Here is a 17,007-nt window from a genome sequence, read left to right as displayed (position 1 = left end):
GAAAATTCTTAGTGAGAGAGATAAGACTTATGGAGTAGTTAAGTATAATATACTTTAGTAAAGAGATTATGTTCCACTTGGAAAATGAAAAAAAAAAGTATCCAAGAAAGTTTACTCTTTTGGAAAGAGAAAGGAATTTAATGTGTTCAAAACTCCTAGTTAAGTATAGTTTGGAGGCATGATATGAGGGGTTACAAGGAATTTGTTTTGGTGTAAAAGAAAAATATCTCATTATCATGTGGAACTTTAGGAGAATATGAGTTGGATGGAAAGATAGCTTATATAGGTGATCGGTATGGAAGTTTGTTTTAACACAAGAATCTGTTACCGAAATAAAAAGTTGAGAAGGGATAAGCTAAAATGGAGTTACTAGAAATAGTAAATGTTCAAGAACTATTGACATGGTATGTTGAGGCTCCATTAGTTAAGAGGTAAACCATTGAGGGCATTAGTAAGATTTAAGGGATTTTAACAGTAAATGTTCAAGAACTATTGACATGGTATGTTGAGGCTCCATTAGTTAAGAGGTAAACCATTGAGGGCATTAGTAAGATTTAAGGGATTTTAACGTAGGGTGCAAGTTTGAAACATGAACTAGCAAGACCATCAATTTGGTTGAAAAGGAAAATTAATCCAACTCGAGGTAGACAAAAGTGGTATATGCACAAAAGTAAGTAAATTGGATCTTCCAATATCACCACTGGCATAAAGGATAAAGTTGAGTTGATAACAAGAAGTTGTTATAGGTGGGTTTGGAGCAGTACAAGATAGTATGTTTTTCCTTGCATTGGCAATGAGTTAACTACCTCTAGGAAGTACGAGTAATTCAAGCTATAACTTATGAATCAATAAGGTTTGATCGTAAAAACTAACTTCAAGGATCAATTACGGTTATTATGAGGTTATGGAAATGTGTTATCAATTGACTGATGCTTTAACATCCAGGGATTTTAAAACCTCATTTTTAGAGGGAATTTTAGACTCATCTGCAGCAGGGTCTAAGTAATGATATGTGACTGTTTTAAGGCTAAAGAATAATATGAGGATTGACTTAAGCAAGTTTTATAGCCCATGACAGTATAAAGCCTCATGATAAGTTTCTCGTGAATGTGAGACTTAATTAGACAGAGTTATTCTGATACATGTAGACCCTAAGAAAGACATTATAGTCGGTGCTTCTAGAGTAGAAGCAGTTTTCAGCTGACCAGATTTTTTCTAGTACATATCTTCAGATGACACATTATATAGCATGACCAATTTCTCCACTTCACATATGAATTTTTCCCTGAGATAGAATGGTAAGCTTAGATATATGTTTTTAGTGGGTAAGACTTCCTTATGCTCACGACAATTTTCTTAGTTCTCAACTTGAACGTGTTAAAGTATTGTTGGTTTTTGGCATATTAAGTTTCATAGTTATATATGGAAGGGGATTGACACACCTCTTTTGATACTAGTTTCAGTTGTGTCAAACGGTGACCCACGTTTTACATCCATTTTTTTTTTTGGAAGAGTCTCCTAGAAGGTGTTGGATACTCAGTCATAATTTATTATAGCTTTCCACCCACAGACTGATGGTCAAATAAAGCATTTGAACCAAAAAATGGAGAATATGTTATGTGCTTGTGAGTGGAGTTTTCGAGGAGTTGGGACTCTCATTTGCATCTCATGAAGTTTGCTTATATTATTAGACACCATACTAGTATTAGCATGTCGCCATTGGAGGCCTTATATGAGAAATGTTGTAGGTCTTCTACATGTTGGGATGAGGTTGGTGAATGGAAGTTACTAGGACTTGAGTTAGTGAAGACGGCAAATAGGGCAATACAGAAGATCAGGGCTCATATGCAAACAGCTCAGAGCAGACAGAAAAGCTACGCCGACGTGAGATGTAAGGACCTGGAATTTGAGACTGGTGATAAAGTGTTCTAAAAGGTGGGACCTATGAAGGCTGTTTTGAGGTTTGGAAGGAAAGGGAAGTTGAGCCCGAGGTTCATTGGACCTTTCGAGGTCTTAGAGTGAAATGGTCTCGTAGCTTACCGATTGGCATTACCTCCATCACTTTCTTCAGTTCATAATGTCTTACATGTTTCGATGCTGAGAAAGTATGTGACAGATCTGTTCCATATAGTTGACTTTGAGCCATTGTAGTAGAATGATAACTTGAGCTACGAGGAGAAACTTGTAGAGATTTTCGCCAGAGAGGTAAAGACATTGCGCCGTAGGGAGGTTGCATTTGTGAAAGTCCTGTGGCGGAATCACCAGTTCAAGGAGGCTACCCGGGAGCGAGAGGATGAGATGAGGGCCCAATACCCGGAGCTTTTTTAGGAATGAACTTTCGAGGAGGAAAGTATTTTAAGGAGGGAAGAATGTGACATTCCGAAATTTTGTTCGTAATGTAATTTCAATATTTTGTAATATTCGAGATTATTTTTTAATTTTGGAAATTTAATTGGATTACTGAGATTCAATTATTGAGAAAGGGATGTTTCAATTTAATTGTTTAATCATAGAGAAATTGTGGGAATTGGACTTTATGTCACACAAATTTAATTTGAAATTAATGTCAAGAATTAATTACATTTTGGAAGGGGGCTATGCCACACAAATTTAATTTGAAATTAATGTCAAGAATTAATTTTACTTTGGAGGGGGGTTATGTCACACAAATTTAATTTGAAATTAATGTCAAAAGAATTAATTTTATTTTGGAAGGAAGGGGTGTTTCAATTTAATGGTTTAATCGGAGGGAAGTTATGGAAATTGGATTTTTAATGTCACACAAATTAAATTTGAAATTAATGTCAATAATTAGTTTTATTTTAGAAGGAAGGGGTGTTTCAATTTAATGGTTTAATTGGAGGGAAGTTATGGAAATTAGACTTTTAATGTCACACAAATTTAATTGAAAATTAATGTCAAGAATTAATTTCATTGTGGAAGTGAGTGAGTTAAATTCTTTGTGAATTGAAAATTTTAAGGGAGAAAAGGATTAAAAGTTGGAAGTAAGGTCTGATTGAAGGAAGATTTTGGAGATTGGAATCTTGAGGGTGGTTGTTGCTTAGGCTTCGTTGGGGAATTGAATTCAAAGATTGATTATTGAAGATTGTCACTTGGATCAATATCTGAATCTAGTATCGAGGTAAGTAATCTTACTATTGGAACTGCCCACGTGCCAGGCAATGTAGTTATGATTTACTGATGATTTGATGATGGTTTAATGTTTATGTATGCCTTACTGATATGAGGATTTAAAAGACTAGATGCGTATATTTGATCTGAGGATGATGATATGTATATGTATGTTATGGGACTAGGATGACGAGATGTATATTTATATTATAGAACCATGTTATGATACTTGTGATGTTGAGATCGTGATAATGTCCTTACTGATTAGTTAGATGCCCACCAGAGGTTGTGTTTCCTTCGGGATTCACCAGAGGTTGTGTTTTCCTTCGGGATTCACCAGAGGTTGTGTTTCCTTCAGAATTCACCAGGGGTTGTATTTCCTTCGGGATTCACCAGGGGTTGTGTTTCTTTCGAGATTCACCAGGGGTTGTGTTTCTTTCGGGATTTACCAGAGGTTGTATTTCCTTCGGGATTCACTAGAGGTTGTGGGTCCTACGGGACTTACTAGAGATAGTGGGCATACTTAACTACAGTAGGGCAGAAATCAGTTTTTTCATGTATGTATGTGTCTCATGAGGACTAGAGAAGTTTATATGTTTCCATCAGTGGTAGGCATCTAAAGGATATAGATGTCTAGCCTGACCCTAATAGTGGGGTTACTTACTGAGTATTTTATACTCACCATTTTTCATGTTTATGTTTCAAGTAAAGGTAGAGACGCACCGGCGAATGAGAAGAGGAATCCATGAACGAGCCACTGGGGACCAGTTTTATGCTTCCGCTCATGAGATTTAGATTTCTTTTCATATTTTGCTTAAATTTCAGTTTTGATGTTTGAAACTTATTATTAAGAGTTGTTTTCAGACTTATTTATTAATATTTATGATTTATTGGTACCCTATTGTTGTTTTTAATATTTGAATTTAATGAAGGGCTTTTGAACTTACCTTATTTAATTAGCATTTATTTTACCATAAAAATGTGTCATTTTAAGTTCCATGCATGCATGTATTTAGTAACGACCTAGCTTGAGTCCTAGGGGGTCGGGTCATTACACTAAAAATCTAAAAGTTGCCTTGTCCTCAGTAGACGCGAACTTATGGCAAGAAGCCATAAATGATGAGATGGACTTACTTGAATCAAATAGGACTTGGCACTTAGTAGATCTACCCCCAAGTTGCATGGAAATATGGTACAAGTGGATCTTAAGGAAGAAATTTAGACCTGATGGAACTGTCGACAAGTTTAAAACTAGGTTAGTGGAAAAGGGCTTTAGACAAAGAGAAAACGTAGATTTCTTTGACACCTTTTCCCCTGTCACTAGAATTACCTCAATTCGTGTTCTGTTTTCTCTCGCTACCGTTTATAACCTCGTAGTACATCAGATGGATGTAAAGACCACCTTCCTAAATGGTGAACTTGAAGAAGAGATTTACATGGAACATCCTGAGGGTTTTCTACTCCATGGTCAAGAAAATAAGGTGTGTAAATTAGACAAATCTCTCTATGGATTGAAACAAGCTTCTAAGCAATGACATGAAAAAATTGATGACCTAATCCTATTTAAAGATTTCAAGGCTAATGAAAGTGACAAATGCATCTACTATCAGTTTGAAAATAATCTTTGCACTATCATGTGTCTATATGTAGATGACTTGTTTATCTTTGGGTCGAACTTGCACATCATAAATGATGTAAAACTAATATTGAGTGAAAACTTCGACATGAAAGACTTAGGAGAAGCTAGTGTAATCTTAGGTATAAAAGTGACTAGGTCTGAAAAGTAAATTTCTTTGGATCAATCTCACTATGTAGAAAAGATTCTAAAGAAATATAATTACTTTGAATATAAACCAACTTGTACTTCTTATGACCCTAGTGTTAAGTTGTTTAAGAACACCGGTGACAGTGTTAATCAATCTAAGTATGCAAGCTTCATAGGAAGTCTTAGATACGTTGTTGACTGCACTAGGTCTGACATAACTTATGTTGTAGGATTAGTTTACAAGCAGACTTAGTAAAGAGCATTGGAATGCTATAGAAAGGGTTTTGAGGTACTTGAAGAAAACTTAAAACCTAGGATTACATTATCAGAAGTTTTTCACTGTCCTGGACGGGTTCAGGGATGCTGACTGGAATTCTCTTTCGGATGATTCAAAGGCTACAAGTGGCTATATCTTTAACGTAACAGGCGGAGCTATCTCTTGGAAGTCCAAGAAACAAACTATTTTAGCCCAATCTACGATGGAGTCAGAAATGATAGCACTAGTGACAACTAGTGAAGAAGCAGATTGGCTTAAAATTCTGCTATCAGAGATTCCCTTATGAGAAAAACCGGTATCAACCATATTGATCCATTGCGATAGTACTGCAACAATCGCAAAAGTTCAGAACCGTTACTACAACGGAAAGAGTCGATAAATACGTAGTAAGCACAATACCATTAGAGAGTTTCTCACTACTGGTGCAGTTAGAGTGGATCATATACGGACTGATGAAAATTTGGCAGATTCTTTGACGAAAGGACTGACCATAGAGAAGGTTTTCAGAAACTAAGGATGGGACTCATGCCTATAGAAAGATGAATCACTGTAAGGAAAACCCAACCTGTAGACTGGAGATCTCAAAAAAAGATTCAACGGGTAATAACTGATCACAAGTGATATATAGTGAATCATGCTAAACCAAACACAGAGTTCCATTCCTATAACTTAGAGTCTAAGCATGATATCCTGAAGTATAAGAAAGGTTGAACTCAGTTCTTAATGAGATCTATACTTGATGACAAGTGGAGTACCTAGCTACAAGAGTACTCTTGATAGACTCACCTATGTGAATGTGGAAGTGGGGGCCACTTTCCATGGAGTTTTTTAGGCAAAATCTCTAGAGCATTCACTAAACTGGATACACGTGCTAGGCCCTAAAGCACGGGCTTTCGAACTACACCCTAATAACACTCTGTGTGAGATGCTGTTAGAGATAGAGTTCAAAACCAAGGGTTACTCTAGTATATTCTGAATCATTTACACTACGTAAAGGTTCAAGTCGTAAGATACATTTGCTTATGCACGATGTTGTATAGACTAAAACTACTCGATGAAAAACTTTTTTTCTCTCTTATGTATAAATTTTCAAGTGCGGAATTGTTGGGTGAAATTTTATTTTTTAAAAAAATAAGAGGGAACCAACCTTTGGTTGGAGAATCCCACATTGGAGAATTTTGAAAAGGAAGTCTCCCTTTTGTACTTCAACCTTGGGTTATGGATTTAAGTCCCAAGGAGTACCCATGTTTTGGAGGGAGTAAGGAGATAGACCAATGTGGGTTCGATGGACGTCCGATCGAATGATGGGCAGGTGGGTATGTCTTCCGCGCGCGCATCTTCTTGCCTATAAAAGGCGCATCCTTCAATAGTTCAGAATTATTCCTTCCATTCCCATCATTCTCCTTTCTTTCTTCTCTCCGCTTCTGGTTTCCAAGCATTCAATCAGAAGGGTGTGTGTTCCGGTCAGGTTGTTTTATCTAGGGGACGACGTGGCAGCATTTCTGACCTGCTTGCACATTTGGGTAGAGTCGCGAAACATCTTAAAGAGAGTATGGTCTGCGACTCAGCCTATAACAAGTTTTTGTTTTACAGGTTTCGTTCTTTGTCCGCTCGCCGTTTCCTGACCGTTTACAGTTGTTCTATTCGTCGTCTGAGGGTCTTCCCGTTTACAACACATTAATTACTATTTTGGAACTAGCAATAAAACTATCAAAAACTACTATCACTTGGTCTATAATTTGACCTTCCATTGTCTATTGTGGTCATTCTAATTAACATTTTTGAACTATTTTATAATTGAAGAATAACTAATTAACATGTTTGAACTACCAACAAAATTATAAATAGAGGAGGAAGAGGTAATTAAATTTTACTATTTGTATAGATATTTTTCCTTACTTTTCTATTTTTAAAAATCCCCTAATAAATAAATAAGGTAATGAGTTTTTGCATTATATTTATTATTTACTAAGCATTAGTTTTGTTTCAAATTTCTCTCATTGCAATGCACATCCCATTAGTATCCATTACTAACGTGTCAATTTTTCAAATTTAAGCACTACTTTTACTCCCAATAAAATTTTAAACCCTATTTTTTGTTTCATCCATTTTCAATTTTATCATGATTAGAATTATTTTTAAATTCACTCTCGAATATATTTCTAATAATTTAATTTAATTTAATATTTTATTTTAATATAATTTTCGTACCATCAAATTTGATTTTGAATGATTAAATACACGTATAAGAATAATGTTGTCCGTTTTAAAATCACATCCAAACATATTTACCAATACACCAAAATTACTCAATATGAAAATGAATTAAGAGATGGAATTTTTGTCCAATAATTTTTTTTTAGAAAATTCATGAGAATGACAAAAACAAATTTCTATGTAAATGTTAATAAAAAGTTCAAAGAATTAAAGTGAAAGGAGGATGAAAGTTGTGTACACGGGACTCCAAAACGTTTGTTATAAAAATAGAATTATATATTATGTTTAAGTTGAAAATTGGTGCAGTCCTGAAAATTAGGCAACTTTTGAAAAATAAAAATATTTAAAGAGAATTTTCAAAAATAGAATTTTTTTTTTTAAAATTACAAAAATAACAAAATTTAATTATAATTGCGATAGACATTGTTAGAGATAAACGCTGATAGAAGTCTATCAATGATATAAACGGATAAAAGTTTAACAATGATAGAAGCTAATAGAAGTCTATAAGTGTCTATCAGTAATAGAAATTGATAGAAGTTCATCAGTGTCTATCAATAATAGAAACTGATAGAAATGTAACATATAGAAACTGATACAAATCTATCATTGATAGATGTTGATAGAACTATAAGTGTTCATTGGTGTTTTTTTTTTTTTTTACTATTTCTGTAAATAGTTTGACATTTTTTATATCTTTTAAAAATTCTCAAATATTTAATGTATCTTGGACTACACCTATTTTTAATAGTGTTTACTCCATTTCCTAGAGAGAATTTGTAACATAAAAAACATGTTAAAAAATATATATGCTTTTTAAGTTTTTAAACATATTAAAAATATATATATATTTTTAATTTTTCCTATTTGGTTAGAGTTGTGCATCCTATGATGTATCCAAAATAGGTAAGCATATATAGTTTAGAAAATATTGATTTATATCCTTAAATTTTGGAATGTATCAATTAAAATTTTGAATCAACAATTGTATCAATTTAAACTTAAAATTTTCGTAATTGTATCAATTTGTAGCTTTTGTTATGTTCCATTTGAAAAATTATTGTATGCGACATGTAATTTCTTTTTGAGAAGTACGTGACATGAATCGATTAAACTCTTAAACGGTTGTCAATAACAAAAGTAAACTTGGTTCAATTATATTGACATGCACTTCGTTTTAAGAGGTCGAAAGTTTAATTCTCCATCCATACAATTGTTGTACTAAAGAACTATGACGAGTGAATCAATTTAGATTCTTAGTACAGATTTTCCTTGAAAATCAAATCACTTATTAAAATTTAGGAGTTTAATTAAAACCCAAAGTTTAGTAGTGTATGACTAAAGTTTTAAAAGGAAGATTAATAACAAAAATTGTGGTACCCACCTAAGTTTGATTTCATATATGAATGTACAAAAAGATAATGGGATGGAAAAAAGAGATTTCCCAAAAAATAAAAAGAAAAAAGAAAAAAAAAAGGATAGAGATGGCATCCCATGCCTCTCTATTTTATTATGGTCCCTACAAAGAGTACAAGTGGCACTATTTGGGCCCACATTTCACATCAATTTTTATTTTTATTTTTATTTTTTATTTTTAAGCACTTGAAAGTATATTGTTCTCTCAGCAATTAGCCATCCACCTGATAAAAAGAAAAGTACCCAACATCCACCTATACCACATTTCATTTGTGGCTTCTAAAACCAACTCTTACCAAACAAATCCCTTTCCTTTTTCTTTTTCTCTCTCCCTATTTTCTTTTTCTTTTTCTTTTTCTTTTTCTTTTTCTTTTTCAAGTTGTAAAAATAACAATTTTTAAAAGGAAGGATGAACTTTGGAACCATTTTCCACCACAATTCCAAAAATTTAAAAAGGGAAAACAAAAATTAAAGAAATAAAGAAAGATTGATGTGAATACATTTGGTGAAAATTTAATGTAAATTGCAACTTCATCTCCCCTCCTTTTCTTTTTATTTTTCTTTGTTGGGTAAGTTGCATTACAAAAAGAAATTATTCCTTTTAAAAGACAAAACAAAAGACCTATGTAATAATATATTGTATATTCTTTTAATTAAAGAAATCAAGAATTTTTTAAAGTAAAATATAGTAGTAAAAAATGAATGAACAAGGATGGTCTTTAAATTGGTTTTTAAAATATGAAAGGAAATTAAGAAAAATGAAACTAATTTTTCAAGGTTTATTTGCCTAACTCAAGCAACCAAATTAAATCTATCTCTAACTTCATGGACTAAAATTATTTTATTAGAAAATTTGTTTAATCCGTAGAACTTCAAATCCACCCTCAATATTTATTCCACCCAACACTCTTCAAATCAATATGCTAAGTTTGTTGACGTGAGTTGTAAGGGTCTCCTTTTTTGTAGTCGGAGGTTTCACATCTTCATATCTAGATATCTTCCAATATGTTATACTGACAAAAAAAACGTTCAATAAACATAAAATCAAATAAATTTAATTATGAAGCAAATGAAGTAAATAAGTCATTCCTATTTTACAACTCTAACATCTACAGATATTTATAATTCCAATATTGGAAAAATAGCAATTTTGATCTCTAAGGTCCTATTGGATAAGTATTTAAAATTTTGGTTTTCAAAATTAAGTTTATAATTATAAATACTATTTCCACTCTTAGTTTTTATGTTTTGTTATCCATCTTCTACCATTATTTTCAAAAACTAAAATTTATGTTTTGTTATCCATCTTTTACCATTATTTTCAAAAACTAAAATTAACTTTTTTATTTTTTTAAAAAATATTTTTTTAGAAATTATAAAAGTTTAAGTATTTCTTTTAACAAACATACAAATTATAATTGAAAGATTGAAAAGAAATCAGCATAGGTTTCAAAAACTAAAAACTAAAAACAAAAGAGTTATAAACCGGCCTAAATTTTCATAATATTGTGTGTAAATTGTCTCTCAGCTTCTATTTTTGTTCACTTTATTGACTATAAAAATGTCAAAAAAAAGAAAAAAGACATTAAACTTTCAACTGATGTATGATAGATCTAGCATATTCTACCTATAAAATAATTAATAAATCTATTAAACATAATTATTACAATAATATTTCTAATAAAATTCTAAAATTTAATTTTTGTACTTTCATTTCAATATATCTAAATTTTATTTCCTACAACTAGTAATTGTTATTTTTCTAAAAACTTTTTTTTTTTATCTATTAGCATTTTTATCATAAATTTGAAACTATACGCATTCTATTTTCTTACAACAAAATTGTTTTTATTATTTATTCAATTTTGGTAAAGTTTAAATTTAAGATTAATTAAAAATAGAGAAACTAAATTTAGATCGTTGAAAATATATGAACTAAAATTGAAGTAAAAATGGTATTTTAATCAAAATTTAAAAATAAGATAACATTTAGTATTTGATGTTGAATAAATTATTATTTTTTCATATAAAAACGGGAGAGAAAAAAGAATAATGTGGTAGACAAATTGTATTTGTTGACAGCCTTTTTTCATTTCACATAATATCCCTTTTTCCAATTTATCCCTTACAATACTGCCAGACTGTCCACGCGCCACCACGTACTTCCATCCCACCACAGCCGTCCGATCTTCCTTTTCATCAACCTTCGTACACGTGTAATTCATCCCACCGCTCTTTCCCCTCTTTACGCAAAAAAAGAATTGTTTCACCGGCCCATCGGTATCACAAACTGCTCTGTACAATCTGTCCAAACCTACACGTGGCGTCTTTTCATTCGCCCTTCCGATTGCCAATTATAATCACGGTATCTCGCTTGTCGTTCTCGCGTTTTAATCATCTCGTACTTCGTCAATTTATCGCACGATATTATCGCCGGGCCCATGGTTTTTGCATTTCCTAGTTCCCAACCACCCGGGAAATTAACGAAAAGTCCATCGGCCCAGAAATTTCGATCGAATTTACAAAATCTGCCATCTAGAACGATTCAGAGAAAGAGAAGAACACGAAATCGATTGAATATTGAAGAGAAACTTACAAATAATGTTCTAATTTTTGTTTCCAGAAACCAGAAAGGAGGGGGAAGAAGAAGAAGTATGGATTGAAGCAGAAATATAAATCGAAAAATTAAAAATAAAAGAGATAATTCATAATTATCAATCAAACACGATGATCATGATATTCGACCACAAATTCCTCGCTCCCTCTCAATAGATCTGTAATCTCCGAGGGAGAGACTGCAGGATTTTATAACCTTCAAATTCCGTAGAAATTTCTTTTTTTCTTTCGAGTCCACGATCTTAAATTTGACATATCAGATCAAATATGATTGTTCTATCCTCGCTTTTTTTTCCTTCTTTTTCGACTTTTTTTTTTATACAAATCAGACTCTAACGATCTTCGGCGCTTTGACGACTGGATTTTCCCTTGCTATCGCATCACGACCGGCGGCCTTGTAATCGAAGCTGCAGTCATGGCGATCGGAGTACCGGTGCTCAGCGCAGAACAGCTCTCCACATCGGCACCGGAATCCGGTCAATCCGACTCTCTTTCTGCATCCGGAGCATCGATTGACCTGACGCTTGGCAGATTCCTCAGATTTGAACCGATCCACGGACATATTCCTGCTACTGTCACGAACGGAATCCATTAGTACAGGTGATCGAGATCTAGATCTCGAACTTTTCTCACCGGACAATTTCCGAGACGCGGATATTCCATTATTCGAAGACGACGTAGCGGTGGTAGTTGCTGTGGCCGTCGTGGCGTTAAAGCACTTCTGGCACATGTTATTGGTGGTCGGATTACCGGTGAATCCGCAGTTGTTGACGCACAACGTGATGGTCTCCGGTACCTTCAACTCCGTCTCCTCCTTCTCGGTCCTCTGAGCCATATCTCCGATCGGATTCAAGATTTACAACAAAATCAACAACAACAACAACAACAACAACAAAGAATTGAGAAGAAAACCAAAAAATTCAGAAATGAATTTTGGGATTTGTCGAAGGAGGAAGAAGCGAGGAGCGGTAATATGAAGGGATGGAAAAAGGGGTCGTGAAGGGCGATAGAATATGGGCCTCATACACACGCGCATCAAACAATTTCTCCTTTTTTTCCTCTTTGACATAAATACCCTTCTCTTCTTTCTCTATTTACTTTCCTATCCCTCTGATGGTCCTGGATTAGCTCTGACGTTGCAGCCCTTCGTTAAAAAAAAAAAAAAAGGAAAATTATTGCCTGTGGTCCTTTCTATTTTTATTTCCGTGGGCCCGCTTACTTTAGCCACATGATTATTTATGTTAACCGCCTTACAATGCTCATTGGCTCGTCTGAGTCAATAGGTAGTTCGTCTACAGAAATTTTAGTTTCCATCATTGTTCGTCCGGAACCTTTTTTAAAATAATATAAATATAAATATTTATTTATTTTCTAATTCGAAAAAATTAAATGGAATAAACTATGAAATTGTGAAATGATAATTAAGTTTCCTTTGGGATTGATTTTGAGAAATAGATACTTGATTATAGTAAAATCTTAGCCACTTTTTTTTGTTTGGTAAAAATCTACTCAAATCACTTTTAAATCACACCTTCATGAAACCATTTTTTAAATCTAGATTCTCCTAAAAGTAAATATAATATTTAATAAAATCATTTTTTTAATTTATCAATTAAAATTAAATTAAATTATATATATATATATATCAAACAATTATTTATAATTATACGAAAAATAATATTAAGTTTATTTTAGTTATCATGTCTAAACACGGTAATTTAATATTTGTTTACCAAACACATTGTAGTCTTTATTTGGAATTGTTGTAGTTTATAGAAGTAAAATAATGTTTGATAAATCTTAATTTTAAATTAGAAAAACTAAATTATGGTGTTTGGTAAATTAGTTATGAATTAGTGCAATTTAGTTATATAATTAATTGAAAATATATATGATTTAAATCTCAACCATTTTGTTCAATTAAAAGAATTTATGAAATATTTTTTTATAAAATAATTGTTATAAGAATTTGAACGAACTAAAATTTTGCAAAAATTTAAGTTGTTTTACCAAACAGCGTCTCCTAAAATAGCTTTTTATAATTTCAAAAACAATCCCCAATGGACGTGTAACCAACTTGTTCAAATATAAAATTGAAGTTTACTAAACACTTATATGCTTCATATTAAAGTAAATATTACAAAAAAAAAAAAAACATAATTGTTAACAATTATTTTAAAAGTTTCATCAATCCCAAATGGAACTTGAATGCATTACTTAATTAAAAATATTTTGTGCATTCAAGGTTGCACCATCTTTGTGTAACTTACCTAACAATTCAAGCATAATTTTCCACGTCAACAAATTTCTCTCTCTCTTTTTTAATATTTTAAATTTATTTCTTCCAATGTGATTGAATTAGTCCCATGAAGATAGTTGTAACATGAATATAATCAAATATTGCTCTTATTTAATTGACCACGCTAAGATTGACCAATTATTTTTCTTGGTTAATTTTTTACTTTCTTTACACGTTGGCATGAGTTTTAATACTTACCGATCATACATTTATATTTCAGTCAAGACATAAAATCTACTATTCATCATTTTTTAATTTTCTATTAATTTCATATCACGTATTTATATTATAATTCATTGAGTATATTCCATTCTATTTTACTTAATAATTCTTTAAATAAAAAGATAAAAGAAAACGTAAATATGAACATTGCTTAATAAATTAATGGGTAAATATGCTGGTTACAATCTATAAAATCAATAAGAAAGAAAAAAAAAAAATCGATGGTATTTGACACTCCCACCAGAAAGAAAGGTTTTGTCTCAAGTTTTTGTTTTATAATTCATTTAACACACATTAACTCATTTTTCCTAACAATTGTTTAAATGAAAAAATTCAATGTAACGACTATAATGAGTGTGTAATAAATTTGAAGTATAATTCGTAACATTTATCCACATATGAATTTTCATACAATGAGATCGAACGATATATTTATTATTATTTTTAATATATCAAAGTGTTGTGGTATAATTTGTTTTACAATAACATATCTGTTTTATGATTCATTGTTTTTACAAACTTAGAAAGAAAATACAGATTAATTACAGCCATACTCATTTTAACAAATATGTTTGTGTTCAAGTTGGTAAGAATATTAATTTATTAAAAGACGCTATTGTAATAATTGATTGAGATTGATATAATTGGATTGAAATTCAGGCACAAGTAGGAAGGGTAAATAGGTAATTGTGTAACGTACACGCGGAGCCAGGTGGAAGTGATGATGGAGAGAGAGAGAATATTATTTTAAAGAGACAAATTATACATTAATCAATAAATTTAATATGATATTTTTCTAAAATTTAGAAAGGAAAAAAAAAACCGAAGGCTTTTTGAAGCCGCCCAATCTGACTGCAAAGCACCGGAACATTTCTCGGGTTGCGCTTTTTGGGAAAGGGCATTTTCGTCATTTAGCTCGGCAACCATTCACCAAGCAGGGCACAGCAGCAACAGAACAACAATAACAACGCCTTTTTATCTTTTTCTTTTTTCTTTTTTCTTTTTTCCTTTTCCATTTAGCACGTGAAATACACGTGCTTCTTACACGCGTCCCCCACTTGTTCCTCACAACGTTTAACTGAAAAAAAGTCTTTACACGCCAAAAATCTCTCTCTCTCTCTCTAAAACTGCAAAATCAAAAGAGAAAATTGAATCTCGAAGCATACTTTTTATTATTTAAAAAAAACAAGAAATTTTTTATTTAATTTTAATTTAAATGGGATGAGTTGACCCGGAACATTTTACTAAACTCAAAACCGTGTGAAAATTTCCTCTATAAAAATATATATAATTAGTTATCACGTTTATAAAAAAAAATGTTAAAAAAATAAGTTAAATTATATTAGTTTGAAGTTTGTATTTATATATTTTAAAGATTTTTTTAAAGATAATTAATAGATTCTCGATGAACTTTCAATTTTGTATCCAATAAATTGTGAACTTTGAAAATATATAATAGATCTTTTAACTTTTAAATTTGTGTCAAATTGATACTTTGCTATATTTCGATTGATCTCTAATTTAAGTAAATTTTGATATATAATAATTTGGTTTATGCAAGGTCGATTATGTAGTAATTTGTAATTTATAAATATATTTTTTCTCTAATCAATTTATCAATCTACAAACAAAATTTAGGACTTAAATGTTAAAAGAAATGTGTTTAATTTTAAAACAGCTATTTAATTATAATTTTCTTTTTTAGTAATTAACTTTCTTTTTTCTTAACAAAGTTGACTTGTGTTATTTTTGTTTTTTTTTTTTTAATTAAAAATGCAACCATTACAAATATTTTATGTGAAAAAGTTTTGGTGAGAAAATAAAATAAAATAAAATAAAATGTAAGAGATTATTGTCTTCAAAATTCCATATAAGGGATTTTGTTATGGTAACTAACACAAGAGTGTGATGTAAATGTATTTACACAGTCTCAAGCCTACTTATTTAATATGAAAAAGAAAAAAAAAACAAATACATTTAATCTCTCTGTTTCTATGATTGATTTTAGCTAGTGAGTCACAACAATATTGACTTCATATATTTATCAAAGCATATCATATAAAATGGTCATTCTTTGTACTAAGAAAAAGTCATTTATAGCAATCAATTTAAGAATCACCAAATAGTTAAGGTACATACATTTTTTCCTTTCAGGCTGAGGGTTAAAAAATCTCTATTTAGAATTAAAAAAAAATGCATAAATTAAATTAAGGGACCTTTTTAAATAAAAAAAATTTAAAAATATTGTACTTTTGGAACTTTTTGCTATAAAGTATAAATATTTTTTTAGATTTTTCTATTTATAAGATTTTTCCTTAAATTAATGTGTTGGTTGATGTGTAAATCTAGACATAGAAGATTTCACATGATCTATGCATGTTCAATGATAAATTTGTAATCTAGGTAATACGTGACCTACAAAAAAGAAAATTTTGGTTGTTGGTGAAGAACTTGACACAATGTCCCTAATATCTTAGTCGGTAAGTTTTTTTTTATTTTTTTTTATTTTATTTATTTATTGTAGTAAGAAAATTGATTTACTTCTTCTAGAGTCAGTATGATGTATATACAGGTTAGCTGACTTAGAGTTTTTCCTTCTCCTTTAAAGATTTGGACTTTCAAATATACGACCTTTCATCAATCTTGATTATCGGGTCATGGATGTGTGAATTGCACACCCTTAGGTCAAATCTCTCACTACTGTAGTAAATAAGCAAAAAAATAATTGAGAAGAATAAAAGAAAGCAATACAATCTATGAATACAATATTTAATGTGGAAAAAACTCTAAACTAAAGAAAAAAATCACGAACAAAAAAAATCCACTATATGAAAATCTGCTATAATCACGGAATATGATTTTCATCTTCCAATCCTAATTACAATAACACTCTCTTAAAGCTTTTTACTGCTAACATTGTTTTTCTTACTCTCAAACTACAAAATACAAAAGGAATTTAATTAGAGTTAGAAAACTAAGCTTAAAGTATTTCTAACCGGGACAACTGGAAATCAAGGGCATGGCCTTCTTTTATAGTGTTTAAAGTCCATGACTTTCTTAAAC

General features: G+C 31.2%; 1 protein-coding gene and 1 pseudogene across 2 annotated transcripts; one reads left to right on the top strand and one right to left on the bottom strand.

Moving 5' to 3' along the window:
• The first annotated feature begins 1,710 nt into the window (after positions 1-1,710).
• Positions 1,711-2,328, top strand: LOC150032698 (uncharacterized). Its single transcript, XM_090306991.1, has 2 exons — positions 1,711-1,923; positions 2,155-2,328. Exons 1-2 carry the CDS (start codon positions 1,711-1,713, stop codon positions 2,326-2,328), a joined length of 387 nt encoding a protein of 128 aa, XP_090163117.1.
• A 9,164-nt stretch (positions 2,329-11,492) lies between these two features.
• On the bottom strand, positions 11,493-12,598 carry LOC120091839 (zinc finger A20 and AN1 domain-containing stress-associated protein 5 pseudogene; annotated as a pseudogene). Its single transcript, XR_016524753.1, has one exon. The product of XR_016524753.1 is annotated as a zinc finger A20 and AN1 domain-containing stress-associated protein 5 pseudogene (transcript).
• Between the last annotated feature and the right edge of the window lie 4,409 nt (positions 12,599-17,007).

Source organism: Benincasa hispida, chromosome 11 (assembly GCF_027475165.1).
Source record: "Benincasa hispida cultivar pf3 chromosome 11, pf3_genome.v1.1, whole genome shotgun sequence".
Classification (NCBI taxonomy): domain Eukaryota; kingdom Viridiplantae; phylum Streptophyta; class Magnoliopsida; order Cucurbitales; family Cucurbitaceae; genus Benincasa; species Benincasa hispida.
Note: the sequence above shows the minus strand (reverse complement) of the source record. Positions and strands in the feature narration are given on the sequence as shown.

Excerpts from the sequence above, each read along its gene's own strand:
- LOC150032698 (XM_090306991.1), top strand. The coding sequence starts at position 1,711 with ATGTCGCCATTGGAGGCCTTATATGAGAAATGTTGTAGGTCTTCTACA. Across the intron at positions 1,924-2,154 it reads AATTTGAGACTGGTGATAAA|AATGATAACTTGAGCTACGA; the intron begins GTGTTCTAAAAG and ends CCATTGTAGTAG.